This window comes from Etheostoma spectabile, chromosome 12 (assembly GCF_008692095.1).
Source record: "Etheostoma spectabile isolate EspeVRDwgs_2016 chromosome 12, UIUC_Espe_1.0, whole genome shotgun sequence".
Classification (NCBI taxonomy): Eukaryota; Metazoa; Chordata; class Actinopteri; order Perciformes; family Percidae; genus Etheostoma; species Etheostoma spectabile.
Window position 1 is genome coordinate 13,697,792 of NC_045744.1, and position 24,637 is coordinate 13,722,428.

The following is a 24,637-nucleotide window of genomic DNA, read 5'->3' on the forward strand; positions in this document are numbered from 1 at the left end:
AACATAACTCATTAAATAGGAGAAGAAGAACAGCCTCATTTGACAAATTACGACAACTTCGGACCCTATTTTAACGATCCAAGCGCACGGTGTGAAGCGCCTGGTGCAGATGCGTTTAGGGGGTGTACGAATCCCCTTTCGCTAGTTTGACGGTAGAAAAAAGGTCCGTGCGTTTGAAAGAGTTGTACTCAGTGTCTTAATGAAACATAGGTGTCTTTTGGGCGTAACATACTGTAAACCAATCAGTGTCATCTCCCATTACTTTCAAAAGCCTGGCGGGTTTGTACCATGGCACATTGCCATTATGATGGTGGATTTGCTGAGAAGGAAGGAGAGATTTTTAGGAAAAGAAACTGATCTGCTCGTGCGTGATAAACCATTAGCAATCCATATGCACAACTATGGCACCAAACTCACTGCCACCAAAATCTCGACTGACGGTGAAGCCACTTGCTGTAAACATAAAATTCCTGTTCTGTATGACCAGCACGCCCATGGGTGCACAGAAGGACGCACAGATGGGCGCAGGTGCATTCACTGTTCAAACAAATCAAGCCCTGGACGGAAAATTGACAACTGCGTTGGTCTTTAACTAGCAAAGACGCTTGTGTTGGGCTTTGCGCTGCACCGGGTACAAGATAGGACCCCTAATTTTTTGCTAATTTTTAAAGTTAAACCCTACAGGGACTTCCAAGAATAATCACACTGTTTCATAAAGTGTACGTTTTGCTCATTCCTGTAAAATATGTGTTCTGGTCTTGGCCACATTTACAGTTATCAAACTTTTAATGGAATAAACTGCAATTTTTGCCAAAGTATACTAATCTTTGTCATACAGGTAAAGGATACAGCCCCGAGGTAATTGTTGATGACCAAGGATGTGATGGACTTCCATTTGTCGCATTACCTGTCAGACAAATTAACAGCTGATACATTAAACTAAACTCAGTGTCAGGCCATACAAATGTTTGAAAAGGGAGAAATAAAAGTTATGAAAGCCATAATACGAGTCTAATAGTCTAAAAAAGAACATTAAGAATGTGGCAGAATTAAATTTAGAAGATATACGTTATGTCCTGTTACTTGGTGCCTTCAAGTAGACATCATTGTTAAATATGCATACAAAATATACTGATTAATATGGATTTGAACCCTGTATCAAGGTGGGCTGATTTTAGCCGATATCTTCCTTTTTCTTACATGTCCTATTAGTCCATCCACACAAATGTTAGTATTAGTATAAGTAACATAATTATTTTCTTAGCTAAACCTCTAAAGGTCCTGTAGTAGGCCTACCTGTAAAGGTTTGTATTTGTACAGGACTTTTTCACAGAAGACATTTTTGACATGTAACAATAGGAAAAGCACAGGTGCAAATAGCAAACTGTGCTGAATATTATTTTGCTGTGTTGGTTTGAATGTCCTTGTATTATAAGACAAATGAATAGAAAAGAGCCATAATTGATGTCATTAGCAACACCTGGGCTTTTCCTACTTTAACAAGATAAAGTAACTGCTGTAAAAAAGGCCTGTTTGTGGATTAAGTTTGGTGACCTTTTATAATTCCTAGCATAGCTCTGCCAACGTAGGCCTGAGGTCCAATTAATAACTGAAAATACCTGTGTGTTGTTATTAATACATGTGTGCAGACCATTGGAACTAAAGAAGAATATAAGCATTGATTGATGTTTTGATTATAACTGGGATACGTTTAAATAAGAAGTTGCTTGACACCTTGGTTTTTGTAACCATCGCTTCAACAGCATTTCAGTGTTGGTCCTAACTCCACATAGATATTATGTTTATAGATATGCTTATAGTAATAAAGTCTACACTCTCTATTTTTCACAATTAAATTCATGGCTTCCTTTCTGCCATAAATCTGAGAATATGATTTAATTTGTTTAGGCATTTTAGGCCTTTATTTGTGACAGGACAGCTTAGACATGAGAAAGGAGAGAGAAGGGCAATGACATGCAGCAAAGAGCTGCAGGTCAGAATCAAACCCACGGCCGCTGCGTCAAGGACTGAGCCTCTGTATATGGATGCATGCTCTACAGGTAAGCTACCCAGGCGCCCAATCTGAGAATATTTTATGTGAATAGTTGCTGACAGACAACTAACTATCAATACTATACGTGCCTGGTATTTCGTCCAATAGTTCAACTTGGATTCTCTTTCACTTTGTGGAGGCAATGGTGTGGGTGACCTTATAGATTGTTTGCACCTGTGATAGGGTATACATCCGAAGGCTCACAAGGCCAGGTAACAAATTGACAAAGGGCTGATAGTTAAATGTCTTTTCATACATTGTTCTCCACTGCTATGAAGATAAGGAAAATAAAGACAATAAGAATTGCATATTATTAGCATATTATCAGTATCATCCTACAAAATGTTTTCTCAAAAACAAATTCTCCTAAACCATTGCTTAAAGCCTGCAAATGTGTACTGCATGCAGACATTAGTTATTGAGAATTTTCAAAAATGTCTAGGAAGAATCTTAGACTGGAAAACCCCTTTTCCATTCTATTTCCATCCCATGACCGCTACTCGGACTGTTAAGACTGATTGAGCAAGACCAGCTCTATATCTCACCTGTTCCCTCATACAATTTGCCCATGGTCAGAACCTGTAATGTGCCTCCATGCTGTATAAATACATACTGAGGTTTCATGAAACTTTACTCGACAAGACACGTTGAGAGTCTCACCTGTGCTGACCACCGATAGCTCTTAGATGTGGAGTTGCTGAAAGTTTTAGAGAATACTCTGCCAACATCTAACATGAAAAAGAGGCGGTTTGATGTATTTAAGATGAGAGGAATGAACACTGTGATACATTTGAGTAACACAAGGACCAAGATAGGAGAATTTATTTAAAGGTCCTATGGCATGAACGTTTCACTTTATGAGGTTTTTTAACATTAATATACATTCCTCTGACTAGTTACACGGTACGTTAGTATACAAGGTGAGAGACCACAACGACGCTGCATCATTATGAATCCCACTGCTTTTCTTAAGCACATCAACAGTGTTTGTGTAATTACTCTCCCTACCAAAGATGGAAGACAAAAGTTCCACACTCCTGATTAAAGGTACAATATGTAACATTTCTGCATTAAAATGTCTAAAAATTACTGTACCTATGGTTTACATTTCAATGAGTTGTGTACTTAAACTATCCCAAATGTTTTCAACAATTTTCCAACCCAAAGAAATCTTTAGTTTTATTTCTGACACGGGACGTTTTGTTTAGTTGCTTGTTGCGTCGTATAACTTTTGACCCCTCTAGTTACCCTAACTTCTGAAATTAAAAATTATTCTCAGTAACTGTTATACTGTTATATATGCCACACAGCATCATTTTGTCATTGATTACATGTGTAACCAGGTTAAAAATACCAGGCATTGTCCATGATGTTGATCTAAAGGTATTTGATAAAATATGTGATAGTCAAAAACCAACATTACACTAGGTATACATATGGTTAAAAAAAGTTATTTCATGAAAGGGTTAAAAAGTACAGTGTAATAAATAAGTTTAAAAGACACAGATGTGTAGTTACATACATCTTGTCTCATTCTGAAGAGTTCATGGTTGTAAGAGATAGTGGCATTTGTGAATTAGAGTAATACTGCTCGTCCATTGGTTAAGGCGGGTGGGATCCCGGGCATAGAGGAAGTGAATGTGACAACTAGCTAAGTTTGACGGACAACGTCGGAACAAGAGATGTAAAAGTTTGCACAAAAAAGTATGTAGTTGTTGTCTGAGACTATCTATTCGACAGTCTTCGCCCAGACATTCAGTATACATATCTTCTGCGAGCAACTAGAGATATTTCTACTCGAAGTTTATCGGACAGTTATTCACGTGTGTTGCTAGCTCATTAGCCACTGAGTGTATGTTGTTAGCGTTAGCAACGGAAATGGACCTTTAGCCACCATTGCTAACCCACCTAACGCTCAAGTCCAGTGCAGCGTTTTCAAGAGGAAACTTAAAGATTCATCAGATACGTTTTTCCTGCGAGCTGCAACATCGATGGTTAAAGACGTTGGAATAGAGAGAGCACACCAGCTTATCCCATTCTTCACCAGAGACCGGGAGACGGGTAAAAAGCTTCTGACAACTTCTTGCCATCCCATTCTTCACCAGAGAGTACAAGTGCAGACTGGACTCTGACCTTTTAACCAAGGTAGGCCTACCATATTATTTTAGTTGCCTTTTTTGATTAAGGTGAACGAAAATACAGTGAACTTCTCTATTCATTCTAAGCATCGCATCAGGCCTGCAACGGTTTGTTATTTTCACCCTCATGTTGTCCTTGGATCAAATTGACCCGTTTTCCTATATCAATGTTCTTTTAATTACCCAAAATAACATGATTGATTTCACACAACACTCTTTGGCAAGTATAAATCTCTACTTTCATTAATCTTGTGGTGTCTTACTCAATTTTATAGCATTTGAAAAAAACTGTTGAAGTGGTTTTGAAATAGTGAGTAAAAGTTGACATATTCCAGTCTGTGATTATCCATCAACATACATTGTTTTAAGTTTAGTCTAAATACTTCCTAATTTCTGCTTTTCTAACTCAAACATTAGGTATAATTTCCTATAAATGAGGTTTATTGACCATAAATTCCCAAAATAACTTTAAAACTAAAGTTAGTGTTATGTAGTGTTGAAAACGTCAAAAAAAGTGTTAACAAAAGTGTTGATTTTTTTGGGAAGACAACACCCGGGTTAAACCATACTGTTTAAACCCCACCCACTGTCACCTGCGAGAGAAACACCTACTTCATATGTCTTATTTAATTTCCCTAGATCAATACAGTGTAGAGACTTACTTTTTTTTCCATCCAGAAGCTTTTTTTTTAATCCATCATGGAATTAGTGTCTTCGTATCAAATAAATCTAAATTATGAATCCAAAAATCAAATCACAAATCTGTTTCGCTCCAAAATCCTTTTAACCCAGTGTTACTTCTTGTTTTTAGCTGTGTGATGTTTTTTTGTTTGGTGTCTTTGAAGCCCTTCCAGAAGCTCAGTAATCTGGCTTGGAAGACAATGTTTTTCTGGAGACTTTGCTCAAGTATTTAACTTAACAAGTGTATATATAACTTGACTGTCCATAACAGGGTTGAGATTACACAAGCATTATTACACAAGGAGACCAGGCAAACCAAATATGAGAAAAATTTGCTTAGACCTCTATGGGTTTAGTACATGATTTTGTGTGTATGTGTGTGCGTGTGTGTTTGGAGTTTAGTGTGAACTTGAACTTAAGGTAACCTGATTTAAGGTGTGTGTTTACAGTTAAAGGGAATATCTATTGTGATTATACAGTAATTGTGTTTCCAATGAAGGGACTTATTTTTTTGTGCTGTACCTCAAGTTCTTGAAGGGAAAGAGAAAAACAGTTTAAAGGAGACTAATGTAATTTCATTATATTTATTTTGTCATTTTCAAAAGTAAATTTTGGACTATTAACTATCTCTAAAAGTGAATGAAGTGTGATGTTTGGTCATTTCCTTTACTAGAGGTTTTTAAACTAAGGTGCTAAAGGTTAGTGAATGTGTTATTTCAGCTATATCTCATTGCCATATGCTAATTCTTTAAAAGCCATTTCAGTGCATTCATTTAAGTGTGTTAAGTAAACTAAGTCTAATAGTTTTTACAGATGATTTAAGATGGTTAAAGGAACTCAAGATATTTCAAATGTAAATAGGTAAAAGAGAAATAGTACAACATTGCTTTATTGTGAACTACGTTAACTGATACGAACTCAGGGCCCTCCAGTGACTACACTGGGGATAGGTGGGTTACACATGCCACTTTGCAAAACAGGAATACAGCAGAAACCTAACAATACAACAGTGTGCTGGTTGAGAAGCCCACGAATATGTTCACCAGTAACATTCACCGTATAGATTGGTCTGCGTCAGTGAGACTTATATAATGCTAATTAAGCCAGCTAGCATGCCCTGGTCTGTCTGCCTCACTCCGCTGAGACTTGTCAGGATGAGAGCAGATGACAGCCCCGGGGACACATCCACAGTCAGCCCCCAGCCAGCTAGCAGCTGGCCACTATCATTACAGCAATCCAGGCCTGGCCAGCACTCAACTCCACGCTAACGGCAGTTTAATGAACCTGGGTCGGGTTCTGACCCAGGCACCCAAGTCAGAACAGCGGCCATCCGTAACGTTCCGTCTCCGTTAACGTTACTGGTGTTCATGCCGAAAATCTCCTCTCTGCCAATTTCTGACTCCCTTTGCGTTTAGCTGTCTTCACATTTAAATTTCCCAACAACAGGTGGGTGAGGCACCAAACCAACTAGTTAAGATTACAAAAGAAGTCAAGGTAGAGAATTCCAGGCAGGTGCATCTCCTGCACATCAACGTCCGTCGGACGTCCTCACCGCCCCGGAGATTACGCCAGCCAGCCCCACCCACACCTGTTTCTCAGCGTCGTTGAGTAACGTTACAACAAACCCCTTTCACCCCTGTGTTGAAAACATCCAAAAGGTGGCAATGACATGTGAAATATATTGGGATTATAGTGGTTTTAGCTGCTTGCTAATGTTAGCTAGCTTGCTCACTAACTGGTCAGCCACTAATATATAAATCGAATCATGAAAAATGTACTTATGTTGGGGAAACTGTAACTATTTTATTAGAATGACATGAATAAACGTTACTAAACGTAACTTGAAAAACCTTGAATGGGTAATGTTAAACTCACCCGTGAACAGATGCACTCTTTTTGGCAATGGTGTTTAACAATAAAAACTACAACTCCCAGAATTCCACGCATCAACTTCCAGAATTCCACGCATCAAAAGTCTGTGTTTACCATTCATTGTTTTGACTGAGAGTCCCAGACAGAAAATGACATATTGTACGTTTAAGTTTGGATATGGTTTAGAAACAACATTTATCCCTTTTTATAAAATATTTACAGGCAAATACAATATAACAATTAACTGAATAAATAAAATATGAAAATGGGATGGAATTTGACTCATGACCTCAGTATTTCTAAAATCCTGTGGTCGATTTATGTTATCTGGTTTACTAAAATGTATTTACACAATTCCTGTGCATTCAAAGAAATAATACAGCTTGCATAATATGATTTGAAAATACATTTGGAGATAACACCGTATATAAAAATGTCCCTAAAGGTAAAAGGTTCAAAACAGTAAATTAAATACAATATTCATCTTAGTTTCATTAACTAGCATAAGGCAAAGCCTTTACAGTAAATTCCATAACACATAGTTGCAGGAATAAGGAAAGAAAAGACTTAAGGCCCTAACATCAACAACAATAATTTGAGCAGGCACAAGGCATATCCAGCTAACATAATGAATTTGATGTGTTACTTTACATAGACTCTTTTTTCATTTCGGATGGCATCGAACTCTTTCTTGAGGGGAGGAGGGGAGTCACAGAGTTACCTCATTACACCAGGCTATGTCACCGTGAAATTGAAGAGTCCGATTAGGCTTGTTTTCATCGCTTTGTGCTGTGGCCAATTTTGTCATTCTTCAGGGTGTAATGTTATACATCTCAAGCAAATTGTTTGCGTCCTCCATCCAAATATTAAGTAGCCACGCCAGGGCTGCCCAAATTGTTGGAGAAATATTAGGAACGGATCACAAGTTAATTCCCCCTGCTCCAATTTTCTGCCGAGGCGAAATGAAATTTAAATTTACGTGGCTTGGGCCATTGCCACTAAAAGACTGTGATTTGTTAAAATGACAGGGTCTATTACAGTATTGAGGTTGTGCATTGATGTAGGCATACAGTATGGTAATGTCTACCCACCCAAGCCCTAGTGTGTGTGGTGTGTTGTGTGTGTGTGTGGTGTGTGTGTGTGTGTGGTGTGTGTGTGTGTGGTGTGTGTGTGTGTGTGTGGTGTGTGTGTGTGTGTGTGTGGTGTGTGGGTGTGTGTGTGTGTGTGTGTGTGTGTGTGTGTGTGTTGTGTGTGTGTTGTGTGTGGTGTGTGTACTCATTGCTTAACCTATTACTGTGTAAAGGGTGAAAGTACACATTAACGGGTATACACCATTTGAACTCATGAAGCCACTGCTACCTTGTCTGTAGCACTGCTTGTAAAGCTTGATCATACAATAAGTGTAGCAAAAGGACATGATGATTTTACTATTCATGGCTTCCAGCCCACCAGAGACAGCTTATGTTGATGTACTTTCTCTCTATATATTATTTACAAAGAAAGCCTGGGCCTTAATGAGCACTAATTAAACGCTGGAGACTAGGAGATGACTGGCAGAAAACATGGCAGCATGTGACAGACATCTGGTGGAAGATAAGTTAGAAGGCGTTGGCAGAGCCGGAGAGAGCCTTACGGTGGTAGTGGAGTAACGCTGGGGGTCGTGTGAACCTGCACTTGGAACCTGACTTTCAAACTCTGTCAATCAAGCTGGCTACAGCTGTCATGGTTCAAAGGGCACGGACTTGGAGGATAGGAGGCATGTACGTGTGAGTATATACTATGTGAGAGGCTGGATAACAGCCAGTGAGTTTTTGTGTGCATGTGTGAGTGTGTGCAGTTTGTGTTGGCTGATTATGTTATGTTACGTTATGTTACGTGAAAGGGCGACCGCAATGTAGCCATTTCAAGGTAGATTCCAGTCCAGTACTAAAAACTGTGTTTATTCCGGCTGTCAGCTATATAAATTCATCTCATCCCAACTAGTCTTATTTTTATTTTTTGAAATAATGAACAATGCAAGATATCCTCTTTAGTAAACAATTTCGATAGCCATATTTAAAAATGCAAATGTCATGAACCGCACCCATAAAGGAAACACCAAAAAGTTTGTATTATTTGTATTACTGTATGTAATTTTGTTTTTTTCTTCACATTGTTTACAATTGCATTTTCCATTAATCATGTTGCACTAAATGGTCTAAATACTGTTCACAACTTCAGCCAGGGCCATGTTCAGCCCCTACAAAACGTAGCAACACGTTTAAAAAAAAAAAAAAAAAAAAAAACTGAAGCGGGGGTGCGTTGAACACCCTGTTGTATCACCTGTGACACAGCCAGTAAACAAAAAAACACCCACCAAACGAGAAAAACGTTTCATACCTTTCTGAGGAAACATGCCGTTCAACTTGGATACTGTAGCAAAACGTTGCACATTGTTTTGCAATTGAACGTGCTCCAGAATTTAGGTTTTCACTGTCTGTTTCCTGTTTTTGCCACGCGTCATTTCAATCTCTTGTCCCGTCCCAACCCCATACTCACCTGCTCCTCATCAGCTAACTATGTTTGCTATGAAGATTGACCACCTGGGTTGACCTTGTTTTTTGTGTCATGCTATTGGGTTCTTGCCCGCCTCTTGTGAAACCTGAGGCCTGTACTAAAAGGCAGGTTAACAAGGTAACTACAGCTTCAACCCAGGGTTTTGTGTATCACGACGTTGGATCACTTGTTACCAGGCTAAATTGCCGTGGAAACTTATGCTGAACACAACATGGTTGGGAGCAGGTTATTTTGGAGATTAGAAATCAACCATTGTAAAGCACCGCACTGCCAGGATTGCAACTGAAAATAATAGGCCAAAGCAATGGCAGTATATGGAAAGCACAAGTGTAATTATGGTCAGATCTTGTGCCTGACTGATTTACGCATTCTAGTTGTTAACCAGCGTCGTGACACAGCTTATGCGGGACCGCCTTTGTTAGGTTAGGTGAAGCCGGGTAACTGAAATTAAAACTTGACCCTTATTTGTACAGCTGTTTTAAATACCAAAATTCTTGTGGGAAAACACAAAATCCTTTTTTAAAGGTAAATTACAGAAATTTTTATTTTAAAATTTAGAGAGATCAAAGCAGCCTTAAAATTGTTAGTTCGTATTTGTAAATGTATTAAATTGCTAAATGTAAACTCCTTTGGCCTTTTAAAACCCCCACATTTCCATAAACTGCCTTAATAATTGCTACGACTTGCTCTTCAGCTATTTAAAAGTCTGTGAAATTCAAAACTTGTACTGCTTACTGTTCTGCTCGACCTAACCATGAAATCAATATGGTAACTGTCAGGGAATGATTTAAAATGCAAATAGTGGATCAACAATTTAACATAAACAGCAGGCTTTAACACAGTGTTCACCAGGCATCAAAACAAAAAGAATCCATCTGAGGCAGCAAAGGGACACAGAAACCGCTCAAAGATGAGGGTGAATCTATTGGTCCTTTGTCGTGTCTTTGTGTGTCTGCTGTTTTGTCTCCCTCCCGGCTTTCCTCTCTGTTTTTTTGGCTCTGGGACGTGTTCCATGTCTCAGTGTATTGTTTGTATCTGTTAATTTATGAATATGTAAAAAAAATTTTGATCACAAAAAAAGATGAGCGTGAATCTGGGTTCAAAAACATTTTGAATGTGAAAATACTAAGGGAGGAAAAACATGAAACATGGCTGGGTTAAAACCCAGCTACACGCTGTGCAACTGTGGGCGCTCTGCAATATTTGCCGTAGTCTACTTTGCAAAAGTAAAGAAGAAAAGAAATTTCCACCCACTGAGCTAAATATCAACAACAAATTTCATCAAGCTACTCAACAACATCCTTTATGGCGAAATATCAATTTATTTCCTCAGGCTGTGTCCTGTCGTGCCATTCATAAGTGGTAAGCTCAAGAAAGAAAGAAGGAGAGAGACACACAAATGGTAAGGAAGGCTACTTTTTCAGAATACAAGTGTATTTAAATGTCAGTTTAAATGAGCGAGGACAATGTCCTGGAACATGATACAGTCCATCATATGGTGTAATATCATTACACTTCTTTACTTGAATTTTCATTTGCAACAGTTGAAAGGCAAATTGTAGATATCTTCAGGGATTAAAGTGATCATATTATGCTAGTTTTCAGGTTCTTAATTGTATTTAGAGGTTATATCAGAAGAGGTTTACATGGTTTGCTGCTGCTCCTCTTTTCACCCTGTGTGTTGAGCTCTCTGTTTTAGCTACAGAGTGAGGCATCTCACTTCTGTACCCTCTTTGTTGGGAATCGCACATGGGCAGTAAGGGCTACTAGCCATTTAGAAGCAGAGTATGAGGGAGTGCCATGCTAGCAGCTAGGCGAGCATTATTAAGCATGTTACAAAGAGACGCACGTTTGTCATGGAAGAAAGGCTGAACTACAATAGAGTTGTTTGGAGCAGTTTGTGAACAGTGTTTTCTGTTGGCGATGGTAAGTCCCTTTGGGGTGGACTTTGGGCCTTTTCACTTTGTAAACTTATAACGTGCACAAAAAAGACATACAGTATAACACAATAAAGGAAATGGAAAAGCCCAAAAGCATAATATGAGTACTTTAAGATCTTTTAAATGTGGTCCAGCACATCCTATGCACTGTGCAGGAGCTACATTTACATTGTAGATAGACTGTAAGATACAGTTGAAGTGTGTGAGATGGTACTTTTATGAGCTCAGGATTCCCATCGGGAGAGGGGGATGCAGAGTTTATAGCTCAAGAGGAACATTGGGGGGGAGTAGGGCATATAATATTAGTAAAAAATATATCATATCTTTTCTAAAACTATTTGGTATCTAAATTGCCTTTGAATATCTCTAATGTATACCTCAGCGGAAAGATTCAGGATATTTGGAGAAAAATAGCACATTAGCACTTATGGATTAACTGCCTCTCATTCCCAGGCCCCACTGCAGACCTGCAGATGTGCAGCTCTGACCGCACAGCCAGCCGGCAGCGGTCATGTCTTAATTAACCAGCAGACATCTGATCAATAATTGAGGAACGATGGAGAGGGAGACGTGAAAGGTGGGACAGCCTGCACGGTTCAAGGGTTTTGTTTTCCGTTGATGTGGAATAACATTAGAGATCTATAGCACGACTTGCCCCACAACAAACGACTCCCTACTCAGGAGAGGTGGAAAAAATAACCCCCCTTTCTTTCTTTTCTTCATGTCTTCCTTTACTCAAATCTTTTCTATCATAAAGGATCATTGTGCAGGAAGGTTTTTACCCAGTTGTTTCAGTGCAATGTGATTTTAAGCCTTGTAAAGCCAGTTTTATAAGCTTGTGCTCTGTAATACTTATTAGCTTATTTAAGGAGACATCTACTAAGGTCTGTTGTGGTCATGCGTGGCATCTAAAGCTTCCCAGGATTTATTTCTGCATGAAATGTTTACTTTTATTGGTGTGCGTACTTTGATTTGTACCTGCCTTGGGCACTTAAGTCTAAGGTTTAATTACGTTTTTCTCAATGGCTTCTCAGAGTCCGCAGGTTATGAGCCTCATTCTTTAAGAGACAGAGGAGGGGGGAAGAGTAAGTTGTGTCTACATGCGTGTTGACTAGCAGGGATATCACTAAATGAGAAAAGTTTATCTTCAGGACAATAAATATTTAAATGCAATAGATATTTTAAATTGTCACCTAGTGCCCTTTTTGTTTTTCCTTAGATGTTTCCATAAATTGAAGCAGAAAAGGCACAAATTAGTGCATAAAAGCTCCGTGTTCAAGTGGTTAATGCTCAAAATTTCCTAAGGGAGGTAAGAACTTTGCTTGAGGAAAAGTTCTCTATTTTGACCATGCCATATGAATTTTTCTCTGAATTGCTTATTTCTCAGTATCTTGTCCCTGGTCTTGTCTTTCCCCTGTGTGTTAATATCTCCCTCAATGATTTGAGTTGCAATTCTTATCAGAATGCACAGATTAATTGGCTTTGTAGTGTGACGTGAAATGATTTACAATGCACGCAATTGATCTGCGAGTTTCCTTGGTTGCTAAACCTGTGCCATAAAGACTAGAATAAAACTAAGCCTGTTCAAATAGAAATGTTAATAATTCTGTGTTTTATCGGTCATAAATCCAGGTCAGGACGGTTTCTGGGTTCGAAAGGGATGGATTCTGGTAATTTTGCTACCTGTAATGGCATCCCCGCCCCCTCAAATTGCCTAAGTTTTTATTGTTCAGGGTCGGCTTTCTACACTAGATGGATGTAACGTGATCAATCATTGCTTCATTCACTGTGAAAGAGAGTGGGGGGTCGCAGCAAGCAGAAAGTTTGCAGTGGAAATGGCTTAGATGTGTCTTACTGAAAAGGAGAAGAAAAAGGTATGGCTTTTTGGCTGCAACTCTTCCATGAAAACCACTTCTGGCCAGACTTCTCCAGACAGTAGATGGGTGCAATACCTGGTTCCCACTGGTTTCTGCCAGTTCTGAGCTGATGTCACTGCTGGACATCTTCCGATTTCGAAGGGAAATAAGCTTGATGTGTTTTTCATCGGCTGCCCTAAGTTTCCTTGGACGACCACTGCGTATTCAATCCTCAACGTTGCCCGACATTTTGCAAGTCTGCCTATGAGAACTGAGGCTGTTTGAAGATAAGGATACACCAAAAATTGATGTGATTTAGATTTTTCTTTTGTTTGTTCACTTTGCATTTTATAAGCTGCCTAAGACTTTTGCACAGTACTGTATATTTGCAGTTTGAAGTTTCTCATGAACCTTACACAAACAAATTCTATTTTGTCATTTCTGAAATATATAAATATATAGATAAGATGAAGTATAAGTGTAAAATGAGGCAAAACCATTCACAGATTGTGGAAATATAATTTGATGTTTCTACAGCATGCCAGTCTCCATCCATTCAGAGCTGTGACATTCAAGAACATATCCGCAGGTTACCTGACACTACAAATGTTCAGCATATGAGTGAAAGTTAATCAGTGTTTGTGGAGTATTCTGGGAATTCTCGGACAGGATGGTCATTCTGTGATAAGGCTTTCACATTTGGTTGTAGCCAGAAGGCTGCTGAGGCTGGTGGGAACTCTAATCAGTCTCTCCCCACCCGTCTCCATCACCCTCTTTCAAGTGAGTTACTGATCCACCTCTGGACAAAAATTGCATGTTTATTTTCTTTTCTTTCTCACTGCAAACTTTTGGTGGAAAATTGAATTTGATGCCCAGGGGCAGGATGGGAAATTGAGCAAAATAGCTTATTTTCCTCCCACCCAACCTGTTCCCACTTTTTTTCTAATGAATGGTAAAATAAGATATCTGTGAGAGATGCTATTCTGTTCTGGGTAGCAAGCATTGCAATTTACAACTCATCAATTCATGTTTACAGTATGAGTGTGAATATTGGAAGAGTGTGTTTGACTGCAGAACGTGTATCTCTCTGATAGGTCTCAATTGCAAATATTACTTGCTACCACTATGAATGGCATGTGTTCATGGCATGTGATCAAAGACATCTAACATCATTCCCATATTCAGTGACTTGCAACAAGCAGTCAAGGATTATTAAAACATACTAGAGATGCATGAAAGTGTGTGTTGTTTAAAGCATAAATTGTAGCATAAATAGCTTGCTCAAAAAAGGAAACTTCATAGATTAAACCATCAATCTACTTACTATTAAACAGGGCAAGGCTATATTTGGAACCATGGCCTGGCAATTCTGAATGTCTCCACGTTTCACTGATGTGTCTCTGATGATTACCATTTAATCAGCTGCAAATGCTCTTAATTACAAGATTAGTCTCCTACCAATTAGCCAACATGCTAATGGTTCTAATCTGCCATTGAAGTCGACTGAATTCTAATTAGGGACTAACTGTTTCAATTCACCGAGGGCCCATCTGATGGGTCATTACCAACCAAGTTATCCTCATATAAACCAACTGCAGCAAGCAGCACAGGTCCCATTTGGAGAGCAGCTGTAGAGGCTTTATGACTACCATGTGGGCCATTTCCATGCATCATGAAACGACAATGTTTCCATTCCCTGAAAATCACAGAGGCATTTTGATGACTCACTGATGAATATATTAGACGCTGCAAAATTGCAAGCTGTGTTAATCACATCGTTCGCAAAGGAAGTCTTCTTAATCTGAAAATGTAGGTTTTTAAATTGGAAAATTAGGAAAACTTTTACCTTAAGTGGAGATGGAGTATCCAAATTCAAAGAGATTATACCTTTAATTAAAGCTGCACTAATATTTATCTTATATATTACCACTGAATCAAATTAGAATGTGTAATGTGAAAGAGCAGTAACAAACCAACAGAAATCACCTACCACTGCAGTCCCCATCAGCTCTACAATGCAGTTTGGGATTTTTTTTTCTGACCTGCAAATGCATGATTCCATCATCCTCATTTACCAGCTATGAAATCTGATACACTGTACTCACTCAACATGAAATAGCCAACAGACAAAATATAAACTAGTTGAACATATTAGAACAATTAGCAACAAAAAAGTTGGATTTTCCCTCTAGCTAAAAGGAGAGTGCAAATTTGACTAAATTAATAAGAAACATGAATTTTGCTACGTGTCTGGAATACAACTGTTAGCTCTAAATTTACTACATACAGTACACATAAGCTTATCCATGCTGTGCTTGTACTGCTGCCCCCAAGTGGCCAAAAATCACTTAGCTACTTAGCTTGGGTGCAGACAATTGTTTTTTTTTTTAGGCATTGAGGAACACTTATATACGGGCACGTGAGCTACCCAGGTGCCCCCCCACTTAGTGCAGCTTTAATAAAGTTGAAGCAATATCATGTGCTTTCAGTTAATCATACAGTTATTAATGTGTTTATTTTTACGTGAGCATAACTTTACAATGAACATAACATTTGCAAAAAAACCTTACCCTCCTTACCCAGGCTATGGAAATAAATTAGGCACATAAAAGGTTCCCTTCTTATCGCACAGCTCACGTTTCTTATAATCATTCATCCAGAAGAACTAAAAAATAAGGACATTTCTCTAAAAAGAGCCCTTAAATCATCATAATGAGCAATACAAGTTCAAAATGACTTTTTCAGTCTCACCTAAATCAAGTCTCTTGTCTTCAGGGAGACCGTTAAACGTGTGTGCGTGTGTGCTGTGTGCGTGTGTGTGTGTGTGTGTGTGTGTGTGTGTGTGTGTGTGTGTGTGTGTGTGTGTGTGGTGTGTCGATACTGTATACACACCTATGCCCAAAGACTAAAACTTTGCTTCACATAAGGTTACACGCTAGTTGTTTTAAATCCGAAAAAATAAAAACTATAAAAACACTTTAAATTTATTTTATTTTATGCCCATGCATTGTGTTCTTATAGCTTTTTTTCTCTGCTGTCTTGTGTCCCCCATGTCCCCTGTATTGTTTGAAGGCAAATAAACTAAACTGAACTGGTTCCATTGGACTACACATTATTAAACATTGTATCACATATGATTCTGTTAATCTTAGCAGCTGACTTCTGCTTGTGATTTAGGGGGCCACTGTTTTAATGCAGAAATGTGTGTTTTGAATTGTGGATTGTGATATCTGTGGGTGTAATACATTTTGAAAGAGTTAATTACAATAACAATCTTTGTGCAATTATACAAAATTTAGTAGTGATGTAAACATATTCATCAAAAGTCAAAGTAATCAAAAGAAAACATTTTTATTTAAACTGAAAATGTAACAAAAGTTACCTGACCCAATAATCATATATTATGGAATTATGAATTGTCTCTTAAATCTTAATGTGTGTCTGAAATAAAAAATGCAAAGCGACATGTATTAAAACTCTTCTCTTCACCACACCTCACAGGAGGCCATCTCAGCCCTCTGTCCTTGTCAAGTTAGGGTTATAATAAGTAATTTAGGAGAGTAGTAGTTCAGTATCTGCTCAGGCTGCTCCTTTTTCGCCTGATTCAGGCTAATTTTAAAAACAGAATTTTGAGCTGTGTTGAACTTACTCTTGGTCTTAAACACTTGCTGATTTTCTTAGGAATTCTCCTTATCAAAATGCATTTCTAGAATTCCATTCACGTTTCGACTGTGACAGTTTTCTGGTCAGTTGATGGCGCTTTCTAAAATCATATTCCTTAACATTTTTGATGTCCCTTTGTGGAAATGGGAAAACACATTTGTGCAAAAACTGGACCATTAGAACAACACCAAGAAAAGGCAACTTTTACTTAAGAGAAAGGATAGTTTGCTTTATACTAGAGGTGGTGACATGTACCACGGAGAAGCCCCTGTCTTCAGGTTTTATTTCCTGCCGATTACCTCAGCAGGTGATTGTAATTATCAGCTCTTCCCTGCTACTTGGAGTAGTGTAATTAGTGTGTGGTGTTTTTATTTGAAATGAAAACAACTGTTGGCACTCAATAGCACAAGGTTGGCCACCCTCCGTTAATACTGATATTATATATTATTCACGTCGGCCCTGATCACCCGTTGTATTTGCTGTAACAAGTGCTTCCCTACATTATCTACATTATCCTTACAGAAATTCTGTAATCCATCCATATCATCTGTCTGTATTGATAAACTTTATCTGATGCTGAGGACTACAGGAATCTGAGAAGTATTGATACAGATCTTCATCACATAATTCTTGCTATTTGAAAAAGTATTTTTCCCTAACAAAAGGACAAAATATTTGAGGCTCTTTTTAAAAGGAAAAAGGAAAAAAGAAAAAAAACGACCTACAATTAGGTGTTCAGGTTTTGTCAACAACTGTACATAAAAGTGCAGCATGCACCAGCAAAGGTAACAAAGATGGCAAACGGGTAAACATGGATATGATAACCGATGCACAATTTAAAGATTGAAATATCAGCTCTGTAAATGTTTCATGAGGAAGGATTTGAACTCATGTTCGTTTTTTCGACTTTAAGGATACACAGCGGTTTTTGGTGAGAAATTCTGCAAACATACAAACATCATTTTAGTTTGTTTACCAGCAAACTCAACAACTTTTAAATAGGTTACAAATGTATAGAAAGTAACTACAAACTGAAGCTGCTGTAAAATACAGCTTAAGCTTTTGAGGCAACCAAACTTCAAGACTTGATTTTATTCAATACAAAAAAACCGTAAGAAACATAAATAGATTTACCTGCCCTGGACCTTGATGTCAGAGATGGCATAGAAGTATCTGGACAGGTTATTCTCATCCACCATGGTGGCTCCAGTTGCTGGCTTCAGCAGCTTAATCCTCAGATCAGTGATGGTGAAGAAGTCCCTTAGGTTCTTGGTGGTATCCAGCTGGCCGTAAAGTGAGGCCATGTTGTGTAGCCGAGGCCCGGCAAAGAGGGCAAAGCGGTCCTTTATCTCAAAACGTACTGTCTTGTCATTCTTCCACACGTAGCCTCGGGAGTAGTCCTCAGTGCAGATGATATCCAGCAGGGTGCGCTGGGTGAGGTCGTTGACTGTCTTGGGTTCCATGGTGAAGGCGTCCAGGCAGTCGGTGGCATAGAACTGGTACGGGCTCCAGGTCCGGCCATAGTCGAGTGACTTTTCCAAGACCATCTGCTCCGGTCGGCCTGATTCAAAGGTCAGTATGATGTCGTCCGTCAGCTCGATGGTTTTGTTCCACGACAGCGTTATGTTAACTTGGAGGGGCTTTGGGTATTTCTTCCATGAGGTGGACTGCCAAAATGTTGTGGGATTGCGACCCTCAAAGTCAAACATCAACTCTGGAGGATGAGCCAGCTCCTCAGTGACAGCATCACATTCATTGTTGCACATATATGGATTCTCCTACAAAGAAACAAATAGATACGCCCATGTAAGTACACAAATATGTATGCTGCAACGCGGAGGTATTGTATAGTTACATTTGACTAATTTGAATGAGTTTTTAAAAGAGATAATTTCACACTGCCGTGCCCAAGATAAAAAAAATGCATCTGGGCTTAAATTCAGGGACACTAGCCTATACAATACAGAGAGAAATATGAAATCCAGTGAGTACATTTTTTCAACTTTATAACACTGCAATGCATTTTGATTTTATTTTTATTTTTATTTTTTTTCACGAAAAATGCAAAAACTTTCTTTTTCTCTCCTTTTGGTTGTATGAATGGCGGAAACTGTCAATTGTGGATTTAGTATTTATTTTATGCAGATTGTATGTGTATACTGTTATTTATGTCTGTGCTTTCAAAAGAAATGCAAAAACAAATAGGTTACATCTACAGTTATACCTGATAGCCAGGTCATAAAATGTATGTTTCCCTATTAGCTAACAAGTTGTGTAGGGCGTGATTTATTTGAATTTTGTGTTAGACTGTGGAGTAATTAAGTCTAAAACATCTGGAATTTTAAACAGTACACCATTATACAAAAAACTAGGAACAAACTAAGCTTTGTAGTTTAAGGAAAGGAAATTATGCAATTCAAATGTCAAAAAGGTATTTAGTTTTGCATAAAATATTTTGAGTGAAATGCTGGGAACACTTGGTTGGTTATAAAGCAACTTGCTGTAATAGCCCTCACCCTCACAATTACAAACCCTAAAGCATCTCCCAGGTCAGATCTTTCTCTTTTCCCTCAAAAGGTTATTTGCTTTTCCAGTGCCTCGTTGGCTCAACATCCAATCGTGATTCACCCACCGTACTCAATAGCACTACTATCACATTCAGGCAAACGTGTATTTTATAATCTGCGCAAGCAATGTTGGCCCTAGAGCTGCATGAGACAGTGACCCTCTCATTATCATGACGCTGTGGATCCCATATTATCGTTCAGTGCCATTCCTGCCTACACTGTCACCCAAATTGCCAGTGTAATTGATATTCCTGTGTGGTGTTTCAGCAGAGATGGGAATGGAATCCCAATGAGTGTTTCTTATGAAACACGCAAAGGGACATGCATTTTTCATGGGCCTGTGTCTGCTCTGTACCATTGACATGCACTGAGTCTGGATGTTTGTGTGAGCATGTTAGTTGGGGAGAAAGAGGAGCTCTTGATGTGTTTGTGTTTGTTTGTGAGAGGGATAGAGAGCTCTGAATGTATTTGCTTATGTGTGCACATGCAGTATGAATCTGTGTGTGTGGGTATGTGTGAGTGAACGGCAAAGAGGGAAAGAGAGTGAGAGAGAGCTGAAACAGAGCCAGAAAGCACAAGACACACTTCAATTGACATTCCTCTCACCTCTGCTCCAGGAACAATAAGGTTAAGTGCAGATGAGATTCAGATCAACTTTAAAGCGGTTCGATAATCAGCAATCATCTGACACTCGCACACTCAAAATTATCTAAAGGTGAGAACAGTGCTATCTGCAACATTACTCGCTCATCTCTCCCATATTGCAGTGCATTCATTGGAGACTACAACTTTGAGTGAGGATCACTGGCAGGAATACTGATAAGCAGACGCCATTATATTTTATTTGAAAAGACCAATGGCTGCTTTTAATCTTTGAGTAAGGACCCTAAATTTATCTCACCCAATGGAAAAATATATTTAATATTTTATCGTCTTCACAGTAAGACCTATGTATGACTACCCTGTTTTTAGATACTGATCTTGTCAGTCCATTTTATTTCCTTTAGGACTGTGACATGCTATCATATCCTCAGCCACAGTAGAAGCGATAACTACAGTATGGGATGAGGTAGAACAAGATTTAAGGAATTGTGGGTCACTAGGCCTAATCAGCTGACTCAAAGGAGCATTGCATGATCCAATTAGGAGGGTAATAAGGGTTATGCTGCTAAGACAGAGCATAAGAGAGAGTGGGAGGTAGAGAGAATGTAGAACAAGTACACCTTTTTTTGTTGCTGAAAGTATTCTCTCACGCCCCTGCACACCCACACATGCAAAGCCAACATGTAGCTTGAAAGGCCATACTGAAAGCAGAAATACAGAGAAAGAGAGACAGTAATCTGAAAGAGAGAGAGAGTTAAGGGGTAATAGGGAGAACGTTGGCTTCTTGAGTTTGACCACAGGGAAAATAAATTGTACTAGTCAACTGTTTGCCAATAACGTGTGCCAAGGCTTGTTATATTCCTTACGTCTGCTTGAACTGCCTTGGAGGTCTGTTCAGACCTTGATTGTACATGTAGAGTGAGGGAGGAAGAGTAACACAGACGTGTAAGAGAGTGTGATTTCTCTGTTGAAGAGCATGAATTTTCACTTATTTTTTTCTATTTGTTGTCACGATTAGGTTCGGGAGAGCAGTGGGGTGCCTGCCTGCATCTTCTGAAACAGGAGCCTTATTCACAGTTGATATAAAGAATTCAGACTGCAGCATCGGTGGCTAATGAGAAAAACAAATTTCCTGACTAAACAGTAACAAGCAGAATAGATATAAAAACAACTTTAAAAACAGAGAAATTAGCTTCACCATGCCAGCAAAGTGGTTAGAGACTAGTAGAAAGCAAATATAAATTCAATCCAATCCATCATTCTCTCAATGCCTGCCTCAACTTCAGGCCCTCAGGGAAGTGATCATTCTAACCATTCACATATTGGAGCTGGCTGTGGACAAACTTTTCATAAAAACCTTTTCCGTCATTAATAGCACTAAATAATGTGAAGGCACTTTTCCAATCTAACGAAAAGTGCATGTAAAGTATTTACTTTCTCCTATTAAGGCCCACCATATTGGAATGCCTTTATACAGCCCAGTGGAGGTGGAATGATAGAAGCTTAGACAAAGGTCAGGACCTTTCAATGGTTTGTTATTTAACAACAAAAACCGTGCGTTATGAACATCAATGCCTTCTGTGGTCATTTAAGACCCAGGGCTTCAGTACTCTGCTGCAGGGCAGCTATTGAAAAACAATAAACCCTCTAAGCTTGATCCTTTACCTGTGATCATGGCTGTGGGAGAGGGATATAGTCTGCAGAGAGTTAGAAAGAAACAAGAGTTTTGTACCAAAATGAGATATCGACCAACTGAAAAATGTTGCCCACCCTTACTAAAGAATAACTGCCATGAAAGTATAACTTAGCATGGATTACTATTGAAGTTAATGGTTATCGTAATGGCACTTTTAATCAAAATGTAATATTTTGATGATGTAATTAGATTATTGAAAAATACATTAATGCATTTGCAATACTATAAATGTGTTTTGGTGTTAGGATGAAAGCCACTTGCAGATATGCACACACTTATATATTATATTATAGTTGGTAATGATAGTTAATAGTAGAATATCATATCACATGCTGTATGGCATAATTATGTGATCCTTATGCAATTCTGCATTATTCAGTTATTATGTTAGTTATCCCCTACAGCATGTTTAAAATGTTACGCATTAAAACATATTTGTTCTAGGTTTGTAAGTTTTAAGGATCCTTATGAGGTCATGTCATAGAGGTCAGACAGTCTTCCTTAGTCCACACCTATAGACATTACATACAGCACTGCAAGGGCTTCTAATGGCCTGTCTCTTCTTTGTATTGCTGACATCTCTATTGCCACCATGGCTGCTGTGTAACTGAGCCCAGCTGGTTTCTATCAGTGCTATATGATCTGTCCGGGGGCAGTGGCTTAGTGCAGCAGGCCTGAGCAGCAAATCTGTGGCGGTCGCAGCTAATGATGTCCCGATCTCTGCAGCCTGTAAGGTTAATTCAATATCAGGGTGTCATACAGCAAAAGAACAAGGAAGAGCGAGAGAGAGACAGGGACTAGAGCTATTGCACATTCAAATATCATTGTCAATGGAATATAATAACAATAAATTGTTTTTATTATATTAGAGGAGTCAATGAACAGTGACAGATCAAACAACAGCACAGAATATATCTGTTGCAAGCTGATTATATCCTAAAAGGTTTTACATTTTGACACAAAAATGTACTAAAAGTACAGCAATTTGTTTTCTCTCCTAAATGGACTACACGGACAGGACCCACGCAGAAAACACCCAAGACAAATGCAATGCAATTGGAGTGCAAATGCACACATTATACAAAACTCCATGCAAACACTTAACACACTAACACAGACACACAATGATGTGATGTGAGGAAGATGTTCAAATGAGGGACATATAGCCTGTGAGACTGACAAAGCGTGACCCCTTGTTGATGTGATAAATGATAAATTATCTGGCCAACGACAGCTCCAGTTGAAAGATGGGTGCAGGCAATCCAACCAATCAGTTCGGTTGACAGATTTCTGGACTTGAAGCTAAGATCACAGATTGAATTCACCACAGTGTTTTACTCTAGCCATCTCCTTTTAAGCTTGTTATTTTACCATTGTGACATGTTTAAGTTTGATAAGAGCTCACTGTTTTGTTCCTCTATAAATCACTCAGGCAATTTTTGCTTAGTAAATGCTTTTTTAAATTAATTTGGCTTGACTTTTTTGACTGATGCAACCCTTTTCAGGAAAAAAAACAAACAGGAAATATTGTGCTATCAGTAACCAAACAGTCCTGGGGAAAATTTATTTTGGGCATAATCAGAAGCCCACGGCATATAAGAAGTTCTCTCAGTACATGAATTGAAAAGCAATTCAGTCAGAAGCCACATCACTGGAATGGTATAATAATGATAATATTTAACACAGTTGGTCAGCTATTATAACTTCAAATTGAAGGTCAATCCAATAAATACTGATTACATTTTTATTAGTTCTGTATTTGCAATTTTAGGAATCTGAAGTTGAGGATGATAAAAATGAAGTTGATCGAATGTACATCCTCTCTCCCTCTTCTTCCTCTGTTCATTCTTACATGACAAGGCATATACTGTACAACCCTGTAGCTTTGCATACATTGCATTTTCTTACTAACGTAATGCTCTTATAATATTTTTTTGATTAAAAAGCAGTACATTACTTTAACACAGTAGATGAGTAGATGGAAAATGAGAAGTACGATTTGAACTATTACAGACCTTATACTCCGAAGGATAATCCCCTTTTAGTACTTGAGTATGGTCATTTTGACACCGTACAGTATACTCTTTAGAACAATTGCTGAGCTAGAGGAACACATTGGTACATTTATACAACCAAGTTTGAAAGGGGCATCAAACACAATGTATGATTTGACGTAAAGATACAATGTGAAACATACGGTAATATAACAATAAGTCTTTATTTTCCTGGTTTGTTTCTGAGCCCTCTACTGTAACTTCCTCGCTACAGAGCCTCTGTGGCTGCGGGAGAAGTCTGTCCCACTGGACCTGAGGTGTTACTGGATTAATCAGCACATCCCGCTCGGCCTTACACCTCCTAACCTGTCGCATGCCACCTGCAGACCAGTCGCTGGCCCAAACCCCCTCTATCACACCTCTTGAAGCCCATCTTTATTCATGGGGTTCACCAGAATTTGACAAATGACAGCTTGGCGATATCACTTGTCTGTGGTTCAGTGTTTAGGAAGTTGATCCACATCAACAAAAATGGCGATTATTTGAGCTGAAACACCACTTGGCAAAATCACAATAAAATCTCAACTTTCAATCAGTGCATAAAGGCAAGCTCTCTATGCCCTGCACTAACATGGAACTTCAATATACAGTAATTGAGGATGATATGTTTGTAGTGATACACAGAAGCCAGACATGGGCGGCAGTTTGGTTTGAAATGTGCTAGGTACAATGACACATTCATTTTTTTTTTCTCTTTCGCGCAGGCCATGTTTTGAAAGACGCTGTCCTGTAGCTTACTAATGTAAATTAAAAAAAATGCATACAAAAATGTGATGTCTGACACGTTTTAGGAAAAAGGAAGCCTTAAGTTTGAAAAAGTATTAGACATATGACCCACTCAGTTATTTTTTATGTATCCATGTACCATGTTGACAATGTGACATGACGTAACATCAGACTTTTAGAGAGGAGCTACGAAAGGTGTTGTGAACAGAGAAGCATGTTGCCAGCACTGCAG

The 24,637-nt window shown here is 38.6% G+C and overlaps 1 protein-coding gene and 2 long non-coding RNA genes across 6 annotated transcripts in view; 1 reads left to right on the forward strand and 2 right to left on the reverse strand.

Moving 5' to 3' along the window:
* The window catches only part of LOC116698497 (netrin-G1), a 63,708-nt gene that overhangs the window by 16,839 nt on the left and 22,232 nt on the right, over positions 1 to 24,637 (reverse strand). For all 4 annotated transcript variants that reach the window (XM_032530438.1, XM_032530439.1, XM_032530440.1 and 1 more), the window contains exon 3: positions 17,894 to 18,537. In XM_032530438.1, coding sequence (XP_032386329.1) covers positions 17,894 to 18,537 — 644 coding nt within the window. The remainder of the gene's footprint in view (positions 1 to 17,893; positions 18,538 to 24,637) is intronic.
* Positions 553 to 7,175, reverse strand: LOC116698500 (uncharacterized). The gene is made up of 3 exons (XR_004334224.1): positions 7,165 to 7,175; positions 3,702 to 3,704; positions 553 to 647 (listed from the first exon to the last, which is right to left on the reverse strand). It is a non-coding gene; the product is annotated as an uncharacterized LOC116698500 (long non-coding RNA).
* LOC116698502 (uncharacterized) lies at positions 3,700 to 12,386 on the forward strand. Its single transcript, XR_004334226.1, has 3 exons — positions 3,700 to 4,198; positions 10,634 to 10,702; positions 11,694 to 12,386. It is a non-coding gene; the product is annotated as an uncharacterized LOC116698502 (long non-coding RNA).